The following is a 27,441-nucleotide window of genomic DNA, read 5'->3' as shown; positions in this document are numbered from 1 at the left end:
CAATCTCCTCCCAGCCTAAGGTACCTACAGATTTCACTGGGAAAAATGTCACATCAGAAAAGTCTTTTTACAATAGCTGATTTTATACTAATTTTATACTAAAATTTATAAATATTTTAGTAGCAAGATCTTGAAACTTTTCATGAACAGCAGAAATCCCTGCAATTAACTAGGCAAATAGTGAGACTGCCTCGAAGAAATGAACAGTGAAACTGAATGCAATGTTTACACCTAAATGCCTCTGACAAAAAATAAACAAAAGAATAAGTCAAGTTAACAAACATCTGAGCATTTATTAATTGAGAGGAAGGCAAAGCATCCCAGTTCCAGGCAGGATGGGGAGAGGCCCCACCTTGCAGATGCTGTGTGTGCGTTTCAGCGGGACCAGGCAATGAAACCCCATCTCCCCCCTCTGAGAGGGGCATCAAACTACCATGCACTGCTGAGAGATGGGCAACACCCACCTGGAAAACAGCAGATTTTTACATCACAGCAGACCTATTTACAGATCCAGCAATGACACATTTTAGTGTCATTTGTTGAGTTTGACAAGGAACAGCATAAATAGTGGAAGAGAGGTTTCTGCAGCTGCATATCCTCTGCACTGTCCCTTCAGTACTTCTGTTTTCAGCTGTATCAGTCAGGTAACCTAATACCTGTAGCAAAATAAAACATTTTGTCTCTGTCCTTCGTGATTTTATTTTTAAATCAATTTACAAAGCAAGAAGCAGGGAAAATGGAAGCTAAGTCAAAGCAGCAAGGCAAAAGCAATGAGATATTCACCTCAGGGAAATTGCTTTCTACTGAAACAAGACACAAGCATCTTTTTGTTGTTGTCAAAGAATTAACTAGGGAACATGCCAATAATTTATAAGGAAGTAGACGTGCATAAATGATGGGAGGAGGGGAAGATCTACTATGTTCTGTGCTGCAGAAAGGCAGAAGACAGTGGCAGACAAAACCCAGAAATTTTTACTCCAATGTTACTTAAAAGAACTATAGATGGGTAACAGAGCTTGGACTTGGACAAACCTTTATATATTCCTCTTGTGGATTTCACTGGAGCCTGTAGGTGCACAGTATTTGATGTAAGAGTCTCAGCTGCCCCAGTTTTTCCTTTGTGCAGAAAGAGGAATGTGAATATCAAGCATTCTTATTAACTAGGGGAGAGGAAATAAGTGTGCAAGTGTTTAAATATAGAATAATGTTGCCAGCATGCATTAGGTGTTACTAATGCCCTCACTACTAAAATATGAATCAAATGAAACAAAGAGGTGCCTTCAGGGAAGGACAGTGGTAGTTTCTGGGTCATGAATTTTTTTGAGCTATCCCCAGCAGTACAAGCATGGTAACCCCTTCAAAAGCTCAAGGAGGACTTGAACTGACTGCATGTTGCCTTCAACTACAAGTTCATCCTGGTTTATACACTCAGCTAACTTCTGCTGTCCTCCAGCTCTCCCACGATTACAAACAAACTTGTCACTTTCAAACATTTCCCTTCCTGGTTCCTATCTCTTCTTTCATACATAACACAAATGCTGCTTCAGTCCCAACTCCTTGAGGACAAACTGCTCTCCCTTCCCCCAGTCCTCTACAGTGAATTCTTAAGTAAAACCAAAAAGAAAAAATTCTTCCACAACTATTTCTGTCACTAATTTTGTCCAAAGGCTACAGAAGTTTCTGGTCCACTTCAAAGTGTGGCTGGCAGGGCCATAACTGAACCTTCTTCCCTCTTCAGTACAGGCATTACCAGAAGGATGATTATCCTTGGCCTTATTATTCCTTGCCTCTGGCTACCCTTCTCCATTTGGGAGCTAACCTACTTGCTCATCAGGTTCTTCCCCATTCCTGCCACTGCTGACATTTTCCAAACCTTCTCCTAGAGCAACCACTTGCCTCACCCAAAAAGTTCCATTTTGCCTCCAACATATCCTCAGCAGAAGCTTTTCCCTCCCACAGCCCTGGGGACAGCCATGCACGAGCTCCCTCCCCACGCCCATTAAAGAGGGAAGCACTGCTGCTTCTACGAGAGTCAACACCTCAACTTGCAATGGGCCCCCAACACAAGTGAAAAGTTAACACACATCTTGTTTTAGGATCAAAAAACATGTTTAGGGTAACAAACGCATACAGCCTTAAACTGCTATTGATTTCACCATCAGTCATGGTACCCAAAAATAAAAAGGAAAAAGAAAAAAAAAACAAACTAAGCTACCTACAGGTTCTGCAAGTTTACCCCATTTTCCAAAGCAGTGGCAGTTTCTAAACCACTATTCAAAACCCTGGCTATAGGGCTGAGAAGGCACAAGATCATTCCAAATAAAGAGGAATGGTAGGAATAACAAATACAAATCTTATGGTCATTACACTAACCTCCCTGATGAAGCGCGCAATTACTCCTAACACTTTTTTCAGTCTTCCCACGTTGTTTTTTCCCAAAAAAACTTTTAAGTTGCATTAGAATAAGTAACACCTGAATGCAATTTAATTTTTTTAAGAGATACAGTTGAAAGAGATAATAGATGTTCCTTGGAAGAATTTCTTCTTCTGACCAGTGCTGATACTAGTATATATTTTTACAAAGCTAGATAGCCCTATTTCTTTCACTCAGATACCAACATCTAATGAGATAGTCTAAATAATTCACAGTAAAATTCTATGCTGAACATCCACCATGCAGAACATAAAAGATTTTAGAGCAGCCTAGTTTAAGGCTGGGAGTTGTTAATTTGAATACCTCATTTCAAACCACTATTAACGTCAAGATGTTCAAAGCCCATTTGTATCAGCCTGGCAATGTTGGCACAGCAAGACTTTCAAGAACCTCAAATTTTTGCAAATGTCTAAAGTAAATACTCTGACAAATTAAAAACTTCAAGGAAGTAAGTAATAAACTTGAAATTTCAGGATTTACCTGGTGTGAACTCTCATGCTAGCAAGGCCTGACCAGGCAAGCTTTGTGCACTGAAAAGGTGCTTGTTTTTTTGTCCTTAACACCCAGTGCACCAACCCACCTGCTCCACAGTCACTGCAGATGGCAAAGCATCTTCTGCCTTCCAACACAATTTGGCTCAACCAATGGATTCTCTGATACTTCATCACTAACTCACCACATCCTGATTTACTGTTTCACAGGAACTGCTAGTCATAACATTTTCTATTTGGTCACACTAGGCAGAGATAAAATTCTCTAGGGTGAGAATTCCCACCTGGACTCACAGAAACAAGATTTCCCAGCTGGGAAGCATCTTTTCAAAGTACAAGAGCAGCTACAAATTAAACAACTAATGGTGTCCTCACCACATGAGCAGCTCCTCTGGCTTCACACCATATTAACAAAACTACACCTGAATTTCAGTACATCCATATCCAAGTGTCAGTGTTCACCAGGAAAGGTTGGGAAAATGCCACATGGAAACTGAGGAAGAACTGGCAAAGCTCACAGAGCTCTGCACTGAGAAGCAGATTTGCTTTACTGGGCACTCTCCTCCCAAGTGCCCAGTGCCCACCAGCACCCACCCTTCATCTGCCAACCCAACAAACTCCCAAATACTGCAAGGAAAAACACTGCGTAAGACCCACACTGGGAAAAACAGTAATAATAAACCAGTGATACACAGCAGGGAGTTACTAAGGATTACAGTGAGGAGCAGTGCAGAAAGAAAAAGAAGGATCCCTGGTAAGATACCAGTACCCAGTCCTGAGAGAGAAGCTGGACCTTCTGGAAGTTTCTTCCTTTAAAAAAAAAAATTAAAAAAAACCTCTCTAAACAGATTTTACAATCACTAGGCTAAGAAACACTAAGTTTGGAGAAGGGTTTTTCATTGCTCACATAAATGAAGACATGACTTGCAAAACAACCAAGAGAAATATATTTTCATATTCCAATATGAAATATATTTTCATATTCCATTCATATTCCATATGAATATTCCATATTCCTCTAACTTCAGCACAAAACAGCTCAGGCAGTTAAAACTGTTTCAGCAGAAGAGCCAGGTTTGCAGCCTTGAAACAATTCTTAGTATTGTGCTGAGCAATGGCAAGCAATAAATATTATTACAATAGGGATTACAAAAATCTCAGTTCAAGAACACCAGAAGTGGTACAAAGCCCCTGATGCCTGCCCATCCTGAACTAGAAACATCACCTTTCAAGACTGCAAATGAGCATTTCACCTCTCAGTACATCTCCTGAGAGGTGAAAAAAATCCAACATATTGAGACAACCTGTTTGTGTGTGATAGTGTTCATGCTACAAAATGAAAAATTTTTACTGCCAAATTTACCAACACTAGCAAGCTGTTAACATCAACATTACTCCAAAACAGTGCAAGTAACTGCCTGCAAATTCTAGACCTGCTTATCTTTGTAACAAGCTGTCTGTAGAAGAGGCTTACCTGACACTGACTGCCTCCATAAGGGCATTGCACTACAAACTTCATTTTTTACATTACATTATAGAAATTGCCAAACAATCCACTTTGTTTGCCCCAACACACTATATAACAATTCCTTACTTGCAGGAACAACTGTTTCCTGCTTATACTTTTTAATCAGAGTTACAAAATGTTTACAGTGGAAGGAACAATGGCTCTGATTTCTTTTCAAACAACTTCTAGATGTGCTGCAACATGCCTGTGTATCTGATTGACACCACTTTTCATTACACAGAAGCAGCAATACAACCCTGGTACTTCTCTTGCACTTTTTCCAAGGTTCCTCATATTTGTACCTCACATCTCCTCTGTAAGAGGAAGGCATGTGCAAAACCTACTTACTTCTATGTGATCACCACTTTGCTGCTTTCAAAGTGCAGAATGAGCAGGGATACCGATCTTGAGACAATTACTTGGTTGAAATAACCAATTTTAAACTATCTACTGTAACATGTAAAGAGTGTGAAGTTTTACACAACTAGGAAGCAGTAATGGGGGGGTAATTAGAGGATAGATAGAAACAGGGTCTTATGTTCCTTTTCTCTAAATTTGTGGGTTTGGAAAGTTGATCTGAGCTTGTTTAGAAAAATATAGGTATGATTTCTCTAAACAATTTGAAGCTGCTGACCTTAAAACAAAATCCATTAAATTATTGATGGAATAGAAGTAAATGCCTTAAGTGGGAGAAGCTGGAGTGTGCCAATTCCTCCTCCCAAGAACAGATACAAAGAAGCCTTTCTCAACATGGCTCAGCTCCATGGAGTTAAATAGTCCCCAGAGAAGAGTGAAGTCTGTTTTTCAGAAATGAGTAAATATGCACAATCTCATACAGACATTGCCTAGCCCTCACAACATCCTGCAAGGCATCAACATTTCTATCCCATGTAAAGACAGTGCAACCCACCTATGGCCACATAATGAGCTAGCAGCTATTTCAGGGAGGTAGCTGTGTTTTTTTTCATGCATATATTTACTTATACACACAGCAGTCACTCAGCAAGATCACACCCTAGTGTAAAAGTGGCCTGTGACAAAAGGACACATGGAATGACCCAGGTGAGCCACCTGGACTGGAAATGTGCGTGCCAAAGGGATTGCAGCATGCTGCAGCCAGCTCCTGCACTCTAAAATCTGAGCTATTTCACATGGCTGCTTCAGGACAGGTGATTCACATCTTAAAGACATTTATTTCTCTGCACTGCCCTAAACAGAGTTTATGCATACTCCAATCTTGTATATTAACAGTTAGGCTACATAAACACTGCCCTACACACCAAACTTAACCAAGGTGGAAGAGATGAAGACAGCCTAAGTATGAGGATATCAATTTGTAGTACCAGTAAGAGCTGCAATTAGAGATTTGTGCAGTTTCTGTGTAAAACAACAGCATTTAACACAAGAAATTGTGCTACAAAAGTGTCTTAAGGCATCCACAAGAAGCTGACAGTTACACAGAACAGCCCATGTAAGTCTCCCAAACTGGGTTTTAATTATCAATAAAGAATATCGATATAGAATATAAACAAAACCAAGGGTAAGAGTTTTGGAGATAGCAGCATCCACATCTAGAAGCAACAATTCACACAAATCTGAGTGCCAAACACTTTCTGTGGCTAAACCCTGACAAGCACAAGCCTTTTAAATGAAAGCTTCAACATCTTTATTCTCCTTGTCCATGCAAATGTGACCTTTGTGTTCTTCCTCACAGACACCTCAGTACACACCCCCACCTCAGTGTGAGTATCTAAGTTCAACATATTCTCTCAATGCACACCTGAAGCTTCCACACAGCCTTGCTGTGCCCAGAGTCCAGGCACACACTCCATCACATGAGCAGGGTGGCTGCCTGACTCAGCTGTCATCCCAGCTGATTCACCATTCCTTCTATTGCTCCTTCCAACTGCAAAGAGACACCTTTAACCACCATGACATATGAAGTACTTATAAATTATATCCAAGCTTCTTCTATTACATTTTTTAGCTTGTGAATGCTAAAAATGCAACATTTATTGTGTGAAAAATGATTGCTAAACAACAAAAAATAATTCTCAGATCTTGTTATTTCTTTTGCCTCCAAAAGTAGGTATCTGAATCACCAACACCGTTCACCAGTGAATGGGCTACTCTCAGAGTTTTAATATTTGTAAGCCCTAAGCCACAAAGGCAAAGACACTTCAGAATGCACATGCATTGCTCAGGAGTATGAACAGGGTTCAGCAGAACTGCAGAAAACAAAACTCTAAAGATAAATTACTCGTTTACATCATTGTGGTTTTCTTTTGCTAGAAAGGAATCCAGCAGATCCTTGCACTCATGCAATTTATCAGCACTGAAGAGCAGCCCCCTCACCTGGGAGCCACATTCCCCAGACTGCCAGACAGCTGAAATCTCAATATTTGCCCATGAGGAGAAGCAGGCTACCTACAGCAACTGATGTCAGCTCACTCCAAAAGGAAACTTCATGCTCATCCCAAACTACTACAGTGGAGCAGAGGGGTTTCTGAATGACTGAGTACTTCCATGTACCCCAACCAAAGAGAAATGCCACCCATGCAGAGGTTCTCTGTCACAGGAAAGCATTTCAGAGGGCCACTCCAAACACATTCTGCAAACTTTGGGGGTTTTTGAGGACAAAACCCAAATTCTTTCTTGATAAAACAGTAACTAAACTCTATTTCAGAACAATCTTTGTGTGTGTGAGAGACAATAACAGAAATATCAAAATAAATACAAACCCATAAGCTCCACCTCTGAACAAACATTAAGCTAATTTAAGTAACTCCTCAAAATGTCAGTAACCTGACTCTCAGGACACACACTTAACTCCTTCATTATGGCCTCTGTTCCTGTAACTGAAATCCAACGAAATTCAATCCTGTGGTTATCCAGAAGATAAACCATTGCAAGATCAAATGTAGTCTCTTGCTACTTTACTATTTCCTCTTCAGTCTTACATATCAATTCTTTTTTAGTTCAAAATATTTATCCAGAACAGGAAAGCTGATTGTCATCACAGAGCCTGCCATCATCCACAGGTAAAGAAAAATATGATCCATGGGGATCTCCAACGCCACCAGAAAAATTCAAAGATAATCTATTCCTGAAAACCCAAGACCCACAACATAGCTTCAGCATACAAGGCCAAAAAGTCATGTTCTGTATTCAGACAAACTACAGTGCAAATCCTCAATAGCAGGAGAATCACTCAGCTGGACATTTACCTTTAAATGCACTGGCTTCAGCCTTCTTTGAGGTCCTCCAAAGGCCAGCAGGGCCAACCCTGGGAACCTCTGACAGGTGATCAGGAGGGGCTGTCACTCACTCATGGCAACTTTGGGCAGGGTAATGACACAGGACAGCCCAGCAGTTCCCTCTGTCCCTGGATGTCACAATCACCCATGAAGCAATTCCCCCCACGAGTACTACTGCAGAGTGACCCAAGCAAGTGACACCGCTGACATTCACCTCATCCAAAGAGTAGGCTTGCAGACATAACTGCCCAACACAAATACACCCTTCTGCCTTCTCTCCTTCCCACCCCCATTCCCTGCTGTAATCCCCAGAGATCAATCATAACAAAGCACCAGCCCTGGTCAGAGCTGGGAACTGCACGGGTCACTCTTGGGAACAAGGCCACCCCTGCTCACGGTGGGGAGCTGCACTGCAGATTTCATGACACCACTGATATCCCACTGCAGGGCTGCTACCTAAAGAAACTGAAAGTCACAAAGTGCTAAATGGGCATCATTGAGATTTCCGTTCCAGAAGTTTACAAGCAGCTGCACTGGCAGATCCCTTTCCCTGGACACAGTTCTGCTGATTTCAGGGTACTTCTACCCAGTTTCTAACCAAACCTGGTCCCATAACACACCACAACAACATAACCATTATCCTGAGCCACCTGGTACCATATACAGTCATTCCAAGATTCAAAAGTATATTTACTAAGTATGGCATTCTCACAGAGTGGAGCATAAGAAGGGTTGAGACCATTTGCCTTTTCAGATGCTCTACCTTCCAGATTTCGTAGGTGAATATCAAATTCCAGACGCACAGCAGACTGTTTTCTCCATTGATTCATAGAGCACAAACTACAAGATGCTGGCAGAGTTTTTTTGCTTAGTAGATGAGATACAGGGAAAAACGTGAATAAGCTTTTTAATAAGAACAGAAAAGCAGATAAGGTATTTCAATGGCCAGTAGAGCTGGAATGATTCCTACTTATTCTTTTGTACAAATACAGCTGAATGTTAACAACCATGCTCATGCACTGTGCAAGTGAAATAAAAAGGAGGTACCACAAAAAAAGAGATTGAACAGTTTGCCCTGGACTGATAAAGCAGCAAGCAAATATCACAATTGTATGGAAGCATGCTTGGTTTGTGAAAGCACAGTGCCCACTGCTACAATCAATTCCAGATGAGGAGGGAAATACGGTAAAAAAGAGAGGATGGAGAAAACAATTAGAACATTTTGCTTTCTGCCTGGAAACACAAGATTCAAAAAAGAAGTGTCCTTCAGGGTTTCTGACCCTCAGGATATGCTGGTTTCTCCTAGGAAAGAAGTTCCATTGACTCAGATCACAGTCATGTTTGAGCAATCTGTAAATTCATGAACATACCTGACTTTATAGGCTTTGTACTTCAGTGAAAAGTATATAGATATACAGTACAGACAATTATCAATTTCCATTTTTAACTAAATTATTTCTTCTATTTCACATTGCTCAGCTCAGGGTTTTTTTTTCTAATATTGATTCTATATCCAGCTTGCTTGGTAATAAGCTCATTCAATGCATTTTCTGTTGATGAAATGCTGACTATACACCCTCTTAACATTAAGTAAGAGTGTTTACATAAAAAAAAAAATTATCACTAGCTCTTAAATAAATATTTTAAAGTTATTTAATGGTGTACAAATTCAATATAAATTTCTGGGATACACCAGAAACAGAAATAGCCTTTTAAGTCATTATCAGAACAATCTTCATTTGGAAATATATGCCACTTACAAAGTACAGGGCAAACAAAAAAATCAAGATCTGAATTTGCAGAGCCCTACCACCATACATCCATTCATCACCACACACTGCAATTCAATTGCTTTCAATAAAATTCAACTTTTTGTTAAAAGTCCTGACTGAGCAGCATTTGCAGGACTCCCATGACAGTATTGCTGGTAGCTTAAAAATCTGTCACTGTGAATCCTCCTCACAGGGCAAGCTCAGGCATATGAGGAGAGCGCAGGAGAGAGTCCAGAGCAAAAATGCCCTGCTGGGACCATTCCTGCCCAGCAGCCACCCCTTGTGTTGCCACTGCATGCCTTAAGGAACAACTCATCTAATCAGTTAATCAGCAAGATTAATGGGACAGCACAGAATTGATTAGTCCTGGTATAGGGAATAGCCTGAGTTTAAAACAGCTGAAAAAGAAGGCCCAAGAAAGCCTAAAAGTGAGCAGCCTAAAAACAAAATAAAACAAATACAGTACTAGTTTCCAAAGTATCATTATTTCTTTCCATAGCATTATATAACTCAGAAATGGAGGAGGACAAGGAAAACTTCTAAACTATAATTTTTGATGTACATGCAGCACATTGAAAAAAGGGGGGACACTGTTGTGCAAAATCATTTACAAAAACCAGAAACAACACCAGAAGAAAACAATAGAGGCTAGAATGCAGTAGAACAGAATGAACTTCTCTGAAAAAGCCAGGAACAGAGATGCCATTGAACAGGTCAGGAATAGCTGTTTCCAAAGGCAGCAAAGGAAGCAGAGCATCAGCACTGTTACCCTCAGGACTGTTAAATCTAAATACAAGCAGCTTTTCTTTTCTCAGGGGCTTTCTACTGGAGAAAGCTGTCTAAAATAAGAGGGATATGTCAAAACAACAAGATACACAAAATAATTCATGTAAATCATTAAGAGATACATTCTACAAGATTTCATGGAAATCTCAGGCTCTCCATGCCTAGTAACAGCATGTTTATCAAAGCTGTACAAAGTCACTTGAAAATACAGGTTCTACAGGAAAAAGATGAGAAACAGTTATAATGTCATCTAAAACAATTTCATAAATTCCCCCAGCTGCATAGTCCACCAGACACAATTTTGCAGAATGCTGGAGATAACACAATGACTATTACAGCAGTTAATAAAACCTGAAGGCTTCAACAAAAGCAGTGTTAATAAATGGCAGTTATGCTCTAGAATGTTTTTTAAACACAAAAGCTAAAGCATTTGATAAACTCAAATCAATCATTCTGAAAGAACTGGTTTAGGGTGGAATTATGATTTGCAAAACCCCAATTTTCAGGTTTTAGTATTATTATTATTAAATTTGTACTCTCCTGTTTCTTGCCTCTAGCTCTACTGCAGCCCTGCATGTTTCCTTATTCACAACATAGAGATCCACCCTTGTATGACATTATAATACAGAGATCCTAATGATGCTTACAGCTTACACCTAACACAGGGAAAACATGCTTTTTTTCAGCACTGTATGCAGAAGGGATTAAAAAGTTTTGGTAGACTGAGTCCCTTTTAAATCAGCATCTGTAGCACAGCAGTCTACAAGCTAAGTTGAGACCAAGGCAATTAACCCCATCAATCTAAAAAAAAAAGCATAACCACAAAGACAGCTCTTTCTTACCCACTGCTGAACACTATTAGAGCACTTACCAACTACCTAGATTTCTTGGCCATGTCCACCTTTATTTACCACACTTCTGTATTAAGAGAGTATTACAGAACTTTATGGGGAAAAAAAATGAAATGCTGATTTAAATTCTACTGTCATGGATTAATATTCTCCCTTCTCCAATTTTCTCATATTTAAAGCAAATTCATCACTGACAGACCTCATCTGGCTTCAGCATGTCACTTAAACAAAAATCACTACTTATAAATCCCTTTAGATAGCTATACTGAAGTCAAACATAAGCATTTCTTTTATTTACATTTTAAGTTACAAGCATTTAAACAACACTGGTATCAACATCCTACACTGTCAAGGACAGATCTTCTGTGGAAGTTTCAACCCAATTTGAAAAAAACTACATAAGAAACAGACATTATTAAGTAGTTTAACATGATGGACTCCACACTTTTCAAAAACTAAGAGACTTTCTTTCCAACAGCCAATTACCACAAGCTACTCTCTTTTCAGCTTGGGAAGCTTGGTGTGTCTTTTCATACAGTGTCTGAGCTACAGGACAGGAGAAGGACTAAGTACAGCAATATTTTACCACATCCTTACTAGGGAGGAAAGATAGTCCTGCAATGAAGGAGTCAGCAGGTCAGTACTTTATTTCCAGCTTGGTTCTGAACTGTTTGTGTGGTCCTGGATCAGCCAGTGACCTCCTGTGCCTGCTCTCTCCATGCACCCTGCAGGGATAAAGCTTGCCCATCTCATGCTATGATATTTGCTTGCTGATTTAGTTTTTGAAAGGAAAGGTGGCAAAGCAAAGAAGACAACTGCCCTGCTAAGAGGAGTGGGTGCTGAAGAACCATCTCCTCGCAGATAGTTTGGGTGTTGCATGCTGTTACAACTGATGGCTGCAGCACAAGCAACAGTACAGCAAAGTACATTTCTCTTTCCTAAGGTCAAAGAAAGACGAAGAGAAAACCACAAAAGGACTTAATGCCTCACTTGCTGCAATTAACATCGTTGTGAAATGCATGTGTTAATGAGGTCCTTGCAGAGAATGAGCCACAGGAATACACAATGCTGCTCCCAGGTGAGCAATCCCGTACTCCATCATCTGTGTTTGGAATAAACCTACACAGCTCCCAGTTAAAGCAGCCCTGTCTTGGCAAGCAGTGATAAAAAGGAGCCCACACCTACTCTGTGCCCCTCTTTCACAGATGAAGAAGCAGGGCATTGATACATACATTTCCCTTCTCAAATCACAGCATCAGGAAAGCAAAACTAACCAGATATCTCCTGCATCTTCACCACAAGATTCAGCCAATGTTTCTGAAAGGGACCAAAAGACACTGTATCTGTTCCTTAAATCTGAACCACAGCACTTGTAGTCTGTCCTGCTCACTTCTACATATATTGCTTTCTATTACTCAGGCTCCTGCGCAGAGGGAAACTCACTAAAATGGAGTAAGCAATAGTTTTCACAAAAAAGTACCATTTATTTTTTTACTGTAAATTACTGAAGCTACATTAAACTTCTCTGAACATGCTCTGACTTCTGAATTAGAGTTGAGCAGTGAAATCTTTTAACTGTGTAGGGACACAAAATGTTCAGGCTTTTCTAACAACTTGCACAACCTGTACACATAACCCTACCTGCATGCTAAAAATTAGGCAATTTGAAGCAGTTCATCCTATAATGAAAGCAAGTTATAAAATCTATTCATCTACTAGCGAGGAATACACCATGGCAGCCCAACCACACAGCGAATCAGAACCTCTGCTTACCCTGCAGTAACAGAGCTGGTGCCTGCAATGGGACACAGAAAGTGCAACCCAGCACCAGCGAGTCTGGATACAGATGTGGAAATTCAATACCCTGGTAACGACCAGGGCAACAGGGTAAGTCATGAGACAAAGGGGAAAGTTTCATTTGTGGAGTTCTATACCAAGCATAATATATATTAAACCCCATCCTTAAAAAAAAAAAAAAAAAAAAAAAAAAAAAAACAAAGTGGCTGATTGCATTAGTTCACTTTATTCTTCTGCATATTTACTTAATTTTTTTTTCAAAATTACTCTCTTTTTTTTTTCTCCCTTGTCCATTTAACAACATCCCCAAACCAGTAGAGCTTGTCAAAGCTAAAAGCCTTGTCCTGCTGCTGGTGTATCACCAACATATGTTAGGAGCACTTAAATTGCAAGGCTGCAATCTGCTCTCTGAAGGAGGCTGGTAGCAGGTGTGACAGTCCGATCAGCAGAATGAGCTATATATAAAGATGCAAGCAGTGGGGGAGAGGACTCCACAGCTTTGCTTTTACATACCATGCTGTATTTGCAGTCCTACTTATTCAAAAACAGGGAGAGGGGAGCCACAAAGTTAAAATAGACAGACTTTGCCATCTTTGAGCTCAGTGTTTGATCTCACAGCCCCTCTCCCTCAGCAAAGCAAGTGAGCAGCACCAGGCTGTCTCTGATTTGCTGTTCATGCCGAGAAATGCACAGCTTGCAATTGCAAAGAACTGACCCTCTTATTTATTGCATCTAGGCATAGTGTACAAACCCAAAAGCCATGTGGTCTTCCCCAAAGGCTGGCTTCCCTAGCAGCCATCAGGTAAAAGGCAGGCTGCAAAGGGCTGTTGATTATAAATTGAGTTCAGATCTCTGCTTCCTATCTCAGTTTCCACATTACATTGAAGAGTAACACAAAACACAAACTGAATTATCACACACTTAAGCTCAGAAGGAGCAGCACACTTTTTGAAAAAAGTGACAGGAAGATTCCGAATGATAAACAGCATGTTTCTAAAACACTAATTAATTACAGAAAAACTATTACTTTTTATTTCAGTATCACACACAACTTTAATCCCCAAGAGTGATCAAGAAAAAAATGTGGACTCATTGTGTCTTAATTCTCTCTATTCACCATGTCTCTGGCATCCACCAGCCTTTGGAAACAGTTTTTCAGAAGGCAACAAAACACTGGCTCACTGAATTAGAAGCAGCTTGTGAAGGCTACTAGAGTTAAAGCAGTCTTTACACACTGTCTAATCACAGACATAATACATGGGCTTATAAAGGGTAACACAGACCACCCGTAAAACCCATAAAATCAGCAACTTCTCTGCTGCCCAGAGAAGCTGCAGGTGCCCCATTCCTGGAGGTGTTCAAGGCCAGGTTGGATCAGGCTTTGGGTAACCTGGTCTAATGGAAGGTGCCCTTGCCTATGACAAGGGGATTGGAAGCAGGTCATCTTTAAGGTCCCTTCCAACCCAAACTACTCTGAGTCTATGAAAACAAGACATACAGCTTACAGAACTAGTTATTGTGATTTACAGATTCCAAATAGTTTAATAACTTCCACATGAAGCAAATTTTAAAAGCCTTTTTATTTTGTTCTGAGACCAAGTAAGTACTGAACTATGACATTGAGGCAATTTAGAGTAAAAAAGACCATATCATACTAATTGGACTCAAGTACCATGAATGTGAATGGCTATGGTAAATATTTTAATTGAGAAGAGTAATATGCATGCATAAGGCATTTACAGATCCACCTTGATAGCATTTTTATAAAGGGAACAACTATGAGGATCTATCTGATCAAACTGAACAGCGCACAGGACACCTACAGCCTAGAGCACTGCCCAAACCTTTCCTCAGCCATTTACACTGGCCACTGGGAAAATAACACCACAAAAAGCAGATTTAATCAAGTCTGAAATACACAACTGTGAAAAAGTATTTTGGAAGTAGATTTAGGATACAGTTCCCTTCAGCAGATTGTTTAGACTTTTCCAGATGCCAAAAGGTAAACAGCAGTATATTCAAGCTAATTACCTCATATTCAAATTTCACAAGAACATTTAACTCAGCACAGATTAGCTTTTCATACAAGCTAGCTCCCCTTCACTGCTGCTTCCATTCCTCAGCTAGGCAATTCCACCAGCAAAAGAAACTTCTTAGCTCCACAGAGACAGGGTAAGGATCAGGAGTCTTTTGAGCTAAATATTTCATAAACACCTTCATATTGTATCTTCATAAAAGCTACAATACAGGATGTTCATTACCTGTGGCTTCCAATTTAGCAGAGGCTTCAAGCTAACAACAGCTATTTTATGGCAATGCCAAAGCAACAAAAGGGTCATCAGGAATTTACTTCAAACAGCTATACTAATAAAGGAGAGACTTATAGACACTGATTACATTTCACACACATGAACATCTGGGTTTAGTTTACCAAAGAATTCTGTTCCTGAGTGATCACTGGGTACAGAGTAAGGAGACTACTCCATTGCCTCACACAACCACACACTAAATATGCTGCTTTACATACAGAGCATAATATTTTCTTTCGGATCAGGTTAGTTAAGTCCAGAAAATATAGAAGGTTTTCTCTTCAAATGGAAGCTCTTAAACATACAAATATTTTGCATACAGTTATAGTCATTAAAAGTCACATTCATTGGCCTTTTTACAAAGAGAGCCTATGCTAACACAGTATTCTGAATTTAAAAGCACTACTTTATTTCAGCCAGTCTACTTTTTCTTGATATTTCTTCATTCAAACTTCCATTTTTCCAGAATTATTACAGATAGCATTTATTTATGTAATTTTTCATTTGTAAAAAAAAACCTAGAAAGAGCAACTAAAGCTACTGTTAAAAAAACTCAATGAGAGCAAAAACCATCAAACCTATCTTCTAAAATCAGTATTCTTAATGACATTAAAAAAATGTTCAATAGAGGATTTAGAAACAATGCTCTGAACGTGCACCATGCCCAAAAGACAGGACTCAGTCTGACTGAGGGTGGAGAAGTCCCTTGTGCTGGGTCTTTTCCTTTCTCCCATCCCCAGGTACCTCGTTCCTACAATGCCACAAGAGAAGTTTTGGGAGCATTTAGGGGTTAACCCAGAGCACACCCTCACCCTGATTCAAACCTGACCTGCTGCCTCACTGAGCTCTCTCACACACACAGAGCTCACAGGAGCCCTGCAAAGCTGGCTACCCCACTCCAGGAGAGCCACAGCCTTTGCTGGGCTACCTCCCCTCATCTCCCTGCAAAAGCAGCAGCATTTATTCTCTTACCCAGCACTCATCTCTATAGTAAAAACCAGAAACACCCAGCAGAATAATTGAGGTGCATAGAGATGACTGCTCTCCTACTATTGTAATACTCTCCAAATTACTATAATTGCACAATACTTTTCAACTTTTAGCAAAGCCTAACACTTCAGGCTAGCAGTCTTCCAGCTGCCTGCTATTGCCAGAGACAAATCCAAGGTGAGTAAAATCCCTTCCCTCCTCAGGCTGCACACAGTGCTGAGGCCAGAGCTCATTGACCAGGAATGGATGGCCACCACAGCCCTGCTGCCTAAATTCTTCTTCTTTTGGTACCTGGCTGCTTTCCTGGTGCTCACAGCTGCAGGCACAAAGTCTTCATAAGAAGGCAGAGGGGCAAACTGACAGCACAAACAAATGCACACTTAAAGCAACACAAATGACATATGGTCCAACAGGTTCTTGGAGAGGTCAAATTAAATCAAGCTTTGTTATTTCACTTAGCAGCTTATTAAAGAAGCAAAAGGTTCTGAAGCTTCCAATTTATTGGGTTTTTTCAACTGTCATTTAAGTTGTTATAGCAACAAAACTTTCAGCTGCATGGTCTCAGAGACACTCCAGCAACCCCAGAAGTAATTTTTCCAATATTTACTGAATTCAGCTCCTTCCTGTTCAGGCCCTTAAGAACTTGGAACAAAGTTGTTCGTTATATGCACAAAGATCTGTATTCCTGCAAGGTTCTCACAAGTATTGCTTCTGACATTTAACAGAGGAGAAAAAAACATTATGTGGCCTTTGCCTAGGGGGAAGATAGAGTAACTCAACAACTTTGAAAGCGCATGCAAAAAAGATGGGGTAAGGTGAAACTACTTTTCCATTTACTAAGTGTGGCTACGTTTCTTCAAACAAATGAAAGCACCTAAGTGGGTGCACACACAAACATACAGGCACTCCCAGAAGTTCTATCTCCATTTAAAATACTTTATACCCACGTAACTATTTTTTTTCTAGTAATACACATCAACACCAGAAACATTTTAAATTGCTATTCTGAGTCTGTAAAGACATGCACACCCAGAAAAAAAAATCCTATAAATGTGGCTACTTAAAAAGAAAACTGCTAATGATATACCAGCTTGCTCCTCCTGCACCAAATCGTGATTTCACTGCATCAGCAGCAGGCTAAGTATGAGCAAATGTGGGGAGAACAGCCAAAAATATGACACTGCTTTTCCAAAACAGAGTCTATTTTCCCCACCAAATCAGGGACACGCTACTTTCACTAAGCTTATTGCCCAGAAGGAAAAGCTTCCTATAATAAATTCCACAGGTTGATTTTTTAAAAAAGCCTTTGGGTGATATCTGTTGCGCCACTGAGGTGAATTTTTCATCCTCTTACTAAATGGACTGTTTGCCTCCAGAGCACCAAGTTAACCAATTTCTTCCCATCTTTGGAATTTTCTGTTTGTACCTCATTTACTGCACTGGTGTCTTGCTTCCATGCAAACTCCCATTTCCCACCCAGGTGAGAAGAAAAAACAATGGGAGTCATACCTATCTATCCTTTAAAAGCATTTCTGTTGTCGTTATATTGCAAAGGTTTCGCACTGTTGTCTCCTTATTGCAAGAGTTTCACACCTCCTTGATGTTTCTCGTAGGCAGCTCCTCCAAGCACTGACTCTTCCTCCTTCTTACAGCAGCCAACTGACCCAAACTCCCCTCAACCCACCAATCCACTCTTTTATAACACTCTTCTTATTGGCTACAGCTGTGGCCTGTTAAAGTCAGGCCTGTTCCCAACCACTAATAATTGGCTCAGCTACAACTCCTTAAGGTGTAAGATTACTTTCTATGCTACCTCTATTTTCTTATATTGTATCCCCCTACACATTTCCTTTCACCAAACTCCAAGGACATCCCATCCTTTTTTTCAACCCTATAGTAGGAGTCCTAGTAAAATATCTGTATTGTATTTGAATACCTGTATATAGGCCTTGCCCGGATAAGCCCAGGTTGTTCTTGATGGGCTGCAGCTGCGATGTCCTTAATTGGGCTGCAGCTGTAGCTAGTGAAGATAACTGTGATGAAAGGGGGTGGGCTTGGCCAGTCAGGGAGAGCCTGGAAGGAGCCATGACCAAGAAGCAGCAAAGAGCAGAAGAAGTCTGTGCTGTGAAGAACTACCCCCAAGAAATATCACCGAGAAGGTACAAGACTTTAGAAATATGATTGCGGCAGTATAGGACTCTAGAAATATAAAACACAACAAGATAACAACACAACCCCACAGAAGATCATCCTTCTCCCCACAGTCTCCCTTCTGCCTGCCCTGTTTCTGTCACCACAGACATCCTGACAATCGGGAGGCAACAGCAGCCAACGTGTCCAGCACCAAGCCGTGGTGTCTGGCAGGAACACAGCAGCACGGCAGGGCCCAGCTCCAGGGGATGCTCATCTCTGCTCCTGGGCAGCAAGGATCACCTTGCACAGAACCTCTCTTGGTCTTCACTCCTCCTCTCCTGCACCAGAGACCCCAGCCTTGAGATGTAGAGTGTGGGATGCAGTCCAAGAGTTTTAGTAGGAAAGTAGGAATGCATTTCTCCTTTTGTGTGGGACTAAATAGGTGATTCACGTGCATCACTTCGCCACAGGGATTGAAGTAGAAAATAAGTTAACACCAAGTTACCAAAAAAAAGGAAAAGAGAACAAAAAAAAAATTGCAACAAAATAGTTATTAAAATTATTTCAAATTTAACAAATACCTGGGACCAACTTAAAAAAATAACTAAGGATACCCATAGGAAAAAAAAAATAAAGTAACACTGTTGAGGTATTGTAGCAAGTAAAACTAATGTGATTCCTTCAAAAAACACAAGGGCCTTAATATTTGCTGTTAATTTAAAATTATTTTCCCCAACTTAAAATTGGACTCATTTCTCTTTCACTAGCAATATTAGTCATGTTGACAAGTATTATGTATGTCTGTGCTGCTGTTTTTCTTTTTACTTTCTTGGTTTTTTTAAACAGCCTCACTGGATTATGTAACTTAGCTCAAAGGCAGTTTGGTTTTTGGTGGTTTTTTATCCATTTTCCAGTACCAGACTTGCGGAGCATTACATCAAAATGACCTCAAAGAAACAAAGAAAATATATAATGTATATTAAAAAGAAGGAGAAAAAAAATAAAGCACAGATGCGCTAAAGTATCTTCCAGAATTTTTTAATACTTTTTGCTTCACTTTTTATTTTCTTACTGCTCAGAAAATATTTCTGAGTGAGAACATCTGTGCTATATTCTGGATTGATGTTAGAAGAATTCCACTTTATTTTCAATCTACATAAGCACTGGTTCAGCATTGTTGCATGTTTTATCCATTCAATTTATATTTGGATGAAATGGTTTGTTTTCCTTTGAAGGACCAGGAAATTGTTTTAAAGCTACATGAACCCTATTCTGTATAACTAAGATCACCAGCATTTCTCCCCCATTTACTCAGTCTTATTTTACCAGATTAAATGTGCCACGACCAAAAGATGTCATAGTCTGGTACAACTGAGAAAGTGTTACTTCCAGTGGTGTTTTTGTAACAGAGCTAAAACATCTGTGACTGTTATAAGTGAAGTTAAAGTGTAAAAAGCTATGAGAATCAGATGCCTTTCCACTGGTGGAAGGCTATATTGCCCAGGAGAAGAAAGGCTGGCAACTCCCTAAACCCCAGATTGCCTGCAGGAACTGTTCCCCAAATGCACTGAGCACTTTCACAGGCTCCTGCACAGTCCTCCCCTCAGAGCTACAGGAATTGCTCAGCAGCTGAATGGTGCTTTGCTCAAAGGGAAATCGCTCTCCAGCCACTCTTCCACAAACACACACTTCACTTTCATCACTGTAAGTAACAGGGAAACACTGAGAAACCACATCATGCCAAACTGAAATCCATGGTGCATCCAGTCCAGGCAGAGATAGGTGCTGCTCACACCAGCCAGCCCCAGCAGCACCACACCCTCCCTTCACTGAAAGCACCTTCAAAGCTGAAGGGCTTACAGGGTGTCCACTTCTCAAGACCCTCTTTTTAAACACTACAGAATTCAGTCTTCTTTATTAGCTTTGAATAATCCCAAGTGCCTGCTTGCTCAAATCTCAGGGGTACAGCCCCAGCATGGCTCTCAGGCCTTTTTAAGACAAGTCTCCTCCCTTGTTGCATGGATGGCACAGAACAAAGGCAAGAGCTGGCAGAGAGGGCATGGCAGGGCTTGTGCAGCTCCTGCCTTGCAAGCCCCAGGTCCCTGGGGCACAGCACTGCTGTACAGCAAAGCGCCCATGCCAGGGACTTCCACAGCCACTGCCTCACTCGCGCCAAAGGTTCATCTCTATCTTCACCCTGCAAATTCTCTTGCCACGTGCAAGAGCCACCTGTATTTACAGATGAGCCAATGACAGGAAAACATTGATTTGGCTGAAAACACAGACAGAATTGGAGAGAAGAGGTTAAAAGAAAGTTTTCCATAATGAGCAGAGGGAATTTATCACTATAGCCTTGCATTTCCAGCACCAAACCTGCAGGATCACACAGCAGCTTTCTAAATGTGAAGCAATCATGACCCATTTCAGTACTGATCTTCCCTAAATCAGCATTTCTGCTGTGCTGCTCACCAAGGCCCAGCAGAATGACGTTCCTGACAGCTGGGTTTCACTGCACTGTTGGGAGCCCGGCGTCACTGAAGAGGCCAAGAGCCAGCTGGAGAAAACTGCCCAGAGCCCCACGGAATCCTGGCTGACTTCAGGTAAATCACTGAAATATCATCCAGCCAACACTGAATGCAGAGCCCAGACACATCATCCTGGGGTGCCAGATAGAACTAAACTGATAGCCAACTGAGCAGCAGGGCTGACAGGGATTTTTTTGGCATTTTGGTTCCTTTTTGGGGTTAAGAGGATTCCTGTGCATTCTGGAAATTGCCTGTAAGATTTCTTTCTACTTAAAAAAGGCTTTGCACATATAGAAAAATCTGCACATATAGAAAAATGAAATCCAAATCTAAAAAAAAAAAAAAAAGAAAAAAAGAAAAAACCACACATAAACAAAAAGAACTTGAAATCTTTTTTATGCTAAATTTAGCCACTGCTGCCCTTGAGTATTGCCAAAGGGGTCACTGAATGGGCATTGTGGCAGATCCATTTAAGCCTGTGGCAAAAACCTAGTGGTCAGGCTCAAGGAGAGAATGTGCCAAGAACAACACAAAGCCCAAGTAAAATCAGCAGATTTTCATACCAACCCAGCCATGTGTTAGGCTCTACAAACCATGCCCCAGTGACACAGTCATGAGGAACTGTGCAACTGTTTGCTCTGTAGAATGTAACTTGCATCAAAGCTGCTGTTGTGCACCTGACAGAGAACCAGCTGTCTGAGAACTGACTTTTAGGCAAATAATCCCCGTTAGCTGGCACTGGGGGGGATAAAACCAAAAACAGAAAAAAAAGCAAGCTTCACAGACACAATCACTCAGACTTCAAACTTCCTCCCTCACAACTCCCTGCTGATGAATGTCAGACCTACCAAAGAGATGGAGCTTTAAGCTTTGGGTGGCCTAAGCCCCCAATGTACAAATTACACGAGAATATGGTCATCTGACACCTGTTACCTTTGCTTACCCTGCCAACTCTCCTGCAGTTCTGGTCTCTTATCAGCAACAGCCTCTAACACTATCAAAGAGAAGATTACAATTTCTTTTCACAAATATTACTGCACTGCAGTTTTCAAATTAACAATTGAAGTATTGTTCCATGCAACATCAAAACCCCCACAAAACTTCATCTCCTACAGCATGTGGCATGGGAGAGGGAAAAGGTGTCTCAAGACTTCTATTAAAATAATTTTGATTCTGCAAGAAAACTGTTTTTTTCTTTTAACAGGAAAATGAGGGTTATATATGACATCTAGGAACACCACTACAAGCTCATGATATGCAGGGCATCAGCCTGAACTATCATGGAGACCAAACAATCCCTCTAGGGACTCAATGTGACATTCAACAACTCCAGCAAATCTGCAACTTCCTATTTCATATTCTTGCTTCCCATGCTCATTTACATCACATGATTTTTTTTTTTTAATTATATCTACCCATTGCTTATGCATACCTATTTTTACTTGCAAGAAAAAGAAGATAAAAGTTAAAATGCTTACAATATCCTCTGCAAAAATCAAAGCACAAGAGATTATGCTGACCGTGAAAAGTCAACAAAAAAAGTCAGAAACAACTCTGGCAACATCTAGATCAAACCAAAGTTACAGGATGCACAATTACTTCCTTTCAATAGTTGCTTGATACATCATTTTTATGATAATTTTCCACCTTTTAACACTGGTTCAATATTTGATAAGCATGTTTCATCTCAACTGTCTGTCTGCTTTTTTCTTTTTGGTGCAGGCCACTCAGATGTGGCTGACCACCCCTCTTTAATCCCCCTTACCTTCCTGCAAGTTTTTAACCAGTAAATTAATTGCTAGGACTGCACCAACTCCAAATCTGCACAACCCTTGACCAGCAGGGTCTGGAAAATGCATTCCTGAGGCCAGCTGTCCCCTGCCCAAGTTGAACTCCTTTAAGGCTCAGGCAGAGATTGTGCCAGAGGCTGCATCACTCCATCCAGCCACACAAAAGTGCACCATTAGCGTGCCCCCATGAAAACTGGGTTTCATTTAACGTGATCGATTTTGCTGACTCCACTTGCCCTGAACAAGGTGGACATTTCAAACATCTTTCATCATTTGCTTGTTCATTTCCCGCAAACACAACCTGCAGAGAGAACGCATCATGTTTCAGAAACAAAGCTTCTCTTGGAATAAAAGCAAAAGAACAGAAAAATTAATACACACTACAGAGACCAGCCTTTAAACACAGCCTGGTATATTAATAACTAATTCCACACACAAAGACTTAGCACTGACAGCAGTATTAATCCATAATACATTTTTTGATAAATTTGAGGATTCACTCAGAATCCTCATCAAAGACATAGCACCCAGAACTAACTGCGGTTATCTGCAGTTGTGCTATCTGTATGTTTTGAACTCCTAAAATTTTTCAGAGAGGAGAACTGTACTATTATGTGGATTGTTCTCCGTAAGTACTTTTTCCATTCTCGACACATCTCTTCAACCTAAATAATACCAAGCCAGAACACTGAGGTCAAATTCTGAAGTTATTCATTCCTGGCACTCTGCAAGCATGGTTTTGGGCTGCCTCACTACAACTGCACAGGGACATCCTAAGTGCACTGTGCAGATCACTTACTGCTAATCACAAGTGGGAAACCGTGACAAAGCGGGGGGAAATCTGGGAAGGGCTGACAACTCAGTTCTCAAGGAATTCTCCTGAAAGAACTGCTGCATACAGTAGACACACACATTCTTGCAGGATGAGAAATGCTGCTTTGCCTGTAAGTATGAAAACCATAAACTTCATTCAAATATTTTGAATAATCTTCCACCAGATATGCTTCTTTCCATACAAGTATAGTGGTGGTGAAGTAGATTTCAGTGTCAGCTTGATACCAGCTGCCAGACTGAAAATTCATATGGGCACATATACTTTGATCTTCTCAGTTAGGAATTACTTTGTCCCCTTTCTTGTCTCCTTATGAACTGAAGATTTGCTCATCTGCTACACTAGCACAGAAAGGAACCATCTAACTGCTATGAAAACAGAGTCATCCGTGGAATTCCAGCATCCAAACCATACAATTACTATGTTACTCTACTGCAAGCACAGCAAACAGTGTTATACACCTACTTACAAAACTTACTTACTGTAAGATCCAGTTTCCTCCCACCTAAACATCATCACAGAAAATGTTCAGCAAATTCAAGTCAGAAGTAAGGTTTGACAGTGACCATATAAAACACTCAGAGAAAGTCCATGGACACTGCTACTGTTTTCAACCACAGAATTTCCATCCAATAGAAACAATCTCGGTAATTGCAGCTACCTCATGTCCACACCAGTGGCATTTAGCATAACCACCATATAAATACTAATAAATAAAACCACCATGTCATTTTAACCCAGGATGCAGAGCTTTTGATACCTGGGACCAGTCAAAGCCTGGCTGCCCCTCTGGCTGTCCCTTTAACAAGTACATGGCCATATTAAGAGTTACTTTTTTTCCCTCCCAGGCTTCCACAGGTGGGCCACTTTTGTTCTGAACTGAAATTTGCAATGATGTAACCTTTTCCTGGTGACTGTTGTGTGCCTCCCCTGTGCTTATAACTTCAATCCCTCCCGGGTTTAACATTATGCTGCAGAATGCAACTGCCACCCCTCAATGTAACTAAATACTTGGAAGCCAGAATGCAGTCCATTGGCACAGGAGTTACACAGGGCAGTTTTGGAACAAAACACAGCAAAATAATTACTTTTATTAATGCTGTAATACTGAAGATCAAATGCTGCAAACATTTCTCATCTGAATGGCCCAATGAGGCATTCAGTGTTCCACAAACAGTCTCACTTTACTGATCACTGCTTTACCTTAACCAGAGAGGTACTTTCAGCCCCAGACCCCCATATGCAAGTAGACTGCCATATGCATTAACTGCTGTATATGAACGACAGCTGGTATGCAGCCACAGCCATATCCTCGAGAACCATTTTTCTCTTTTTCCAGATGGAATCAGAATATGTTTGCTGTCTTCAAAACCATGCACTTTAGGAATCAGGTGGGGAGATGATGGGAAACTCAGTTACTTTATTCCTTCCAGCATTTGGAATTCTCTATGAAAAAACTGATTTTAAAAATTTTCTCAGGAATCACTTCAAACCAATCAACGAAATGTTGACAATATTCCTTCCACTGCATGTTTCAGGACAACCTGGCAGTCTGCATTTGCCAAAGTAAAACTTCCAGGATCAGAAGTGTAAAATGTCTCAGAAGGGATGAGAGGGAAAAGCACACTAAAACTTCTTAGATCGATAAGGCAGAGGAAAGGGGAAGGGCACTGCTGAATTTCTCAGCCAGCGATGGTCATACTGCCCAAAAAACCAGTTGACTAAAAAGAAGTTTGCAGCAACAAGAAAGTACGGGAGGGGGGAGGGAGGGGGGGAAGGGAGGAGGGGAGGAAAGAGAAAAAGGAAAAATTAAAAAAAAAAAAAAAAAAAAAAAAAAAAAAGAAGGGAAGAAACTCAAAGCCCAACAAGTTGCCCATGGAGGGAAAGCCAAGTCTGCAACTGCCTGCACACGCACAGCCCGGGATTTCAACATGGGGCTGCGAGAGGCCGGCGCGGGCGGCTGTGGGGCTGCGCCGCGGGCCGGGCCGGGCCGGGCCGGCGCCCCCCGCACCCCGGGCACGGCGGAGCGTCCCGCAGCGCGCAGAGCAGCCTCCCCCGCGGCGCGGCGGGCGCGGAGGCGCCGCGGGCGGCCGCGCTGCTGCTGCGGGCCCTCCGAGCCTCGCCCGGCGCGGGGGGCGGCCCGCGGGCGCTGCCGGACGCCCCTGCGGCGGGGTCCCCTCGCACCGCCCTCAGCGCCGGGCCTGGAGGGCCGGGAAGCCTGGAGCTGGAGTTCCAGCCCTGCGCGGCGACTCCCGCCCGGCCCGCTGCGCCTCGGCCCCGCCGCCCGCCCCGGGGCAGAGCCGGCACCGCCGGCCTCCGCGCTGCTCCGCCGGCCGGGTTCGGGCGGCTCCCGCACCGACACCCCCGGGAGCCGCCGGGCACCGGCGAACAAAGGGCCGAGGCCCGCCAGGCGCCCGCGGGGAGCCGCGGAGGGGCCGCGCTGGCCGCTGCGGAGGGGCCGAGCCCCCCCCCCGGCCCCCGCTCCCTGCGGTGGCGCCGGGCACTCGCTCCCCGCGGGCTCCGCCGCCGCCACCGGCCGCCCCCGGCCCCGCTCCCGCCGCTCCCCCCGGCGGGGCAGCCCGGACTTTCCCCCTCTCTTCCCTCCCCACTCCGGGAAGCGCCATATTGATCGCGGGCGCCGCTCCCCGCGCCCCTCACCTTGGCGATCGCCTTCTTGTACCGGGTCACCGCTTGCTGGATCAAGCTGAAAACTTTCATGTTCCCGTCCCCGCAGGGCACGACCACCCGCGTCCTCCCGAAGCACACCGTGACTTTCATCCTGTGCGGCCGGGGGGCTCCCGCGTCCCTCCGGCCCCGCGCAGCCTTCCTCCTCCTCCTCCTCCTCTTCCCCTCCGCCCTCCGCCACGGCCGCCCCCCGGCGGGGCGCGGCGCTCAGCCCCCGGCCGCCGCCGGGCTGCCGCTGCGGGCGCCCTGCCTCCGCCCCGGCGTCGCGGCCGGCCCGCCGAGGCGCGGGGAAGGGAGGGCAGCGCAGGACGGGGCCGGTGCTGCCTTCCCGAGGGCCGGGGGCCGCTCACATGCCGCGGCGCTGCCCGCGGCCACCTGCTCGGCTCCTGCCCCGGCGCGCAGCGGCGGCGGGCGGGGCGGCGGCGCTGGCTCCCGCTCCGGAGGCGTGGGGCGGTGCGGCGGGGCGGGGGCAGCCGGCCGGCTCCGCGGGGCGCCGGCAGCGCGGACGGGGCGGAGGAGCCGCCGGGCCCCGCACACGGTCGGAGAGAGTGCCCCGAGCGAGCCCGAGGGGCTCCGGATGCCCCCGCCTCGCTCTGCCCCGGCGGGTTCCGGGGATGCGGAGCCGGGGTGGCACCGGCACAAGGAGCCCCGCGAAATCCCGGTTCTCGGCCCTGGCTGGTGCACCGGGGGGAGCGAGCACCGCTGCTGCCCCTTCTCCTGCCGCCGCCCTGCCTCAGGTACGCGGCTCCGGGGAAAGAGAAGGTGCTCGGCAGGGCAGCACGGCGGTCTGCTGTTCCTCCCGGCGTCCGGGGTACACAGCCACCGCTCACGGCCGAAATCCGATGGCCTTCCTGGGCTTTGGGGCATCTGTTAACGCAACAGGACCTACACTGTGCAAAACCTCCTGCATCATCAGTAACACCGGCATCAATGGAACCGCTGAGCAATCTCCTCCGCAAAGCCGTCAGAAGTCACAGGCGTTTATAGATACCGTGCACTTTTTTCCACGGATTTCATTGAGGACAATGGAATTGCACAGTTCACTGGTCATTCAGTGTGGCTTGACAATATATATCTTTTGTGTAGAAATGGTAAAACAGTTTAACCAGAGTGAAAGCAGAGTTTGGAGGACAGGAAAGCAGTGAAAAAAAAAAAAAACTCTCGTTTTTTCTTTTTTTTTTTCCTGAATTTACACACAGCACTAAAAATGTGAAATTCAAGCAAGCTTTGTAGCACATAATGTCAACATCCTTCTACAACACCGGACAACTCAGCACGTGTC

General features: G+C 43.0%; 1 protein-coding gene across 15 annotated transcripts in view; it reads right to left on the bottom strand.

The window, feature by feature from the left end:
• The window catches only part of PARD3 (par-3 family cell polarity regulator), a 444,307-nt gene extending 417,989 nt beyond the window's left edge, over positions 1-26,318 (bottom strand). For 9 of the 15 annotated variants that reach the window (XM_063148480.1, XM_063148541.1, XM_063148508.1 and 6 more), the window contains exon 1: positions 26,133-26,318. In XM_063148480.1, the coding sequence (XP_063004550.1) occupies positions 26,133-26,252 (120 nt within the window). In that variant the 5' untranslated portion in view covers positions 26,253-26,318. The remainder of the gene's footprint in view (positions 1-26,132) is intronic. The other 6 variants (XM_063148490.1, XM_063148516.1, XM_063148549.1 and 3 more) reach the window with 1 other exon arrangement.
• Positions 26,319-27,441: the final 1,123 nt, after the last annotated feature.

Source organism: Melospiza melodia, chromosome 1 (assembly GCF_035770615.1).
Source record: "Melospiza melodia melodia isolate bMelMel2 chromosome 1, bMelMel2.pri, whole genome shotgun sequence".
Lineage (NCBI taxonomy): Eukaryota > Metazoa > Chordata > Aves > Passeriformes > Passerellidae > Melospiza > Melospiza melodia.
This window is presented reverse-complemented; position numbering and strand designations above follow the sequence as displayed.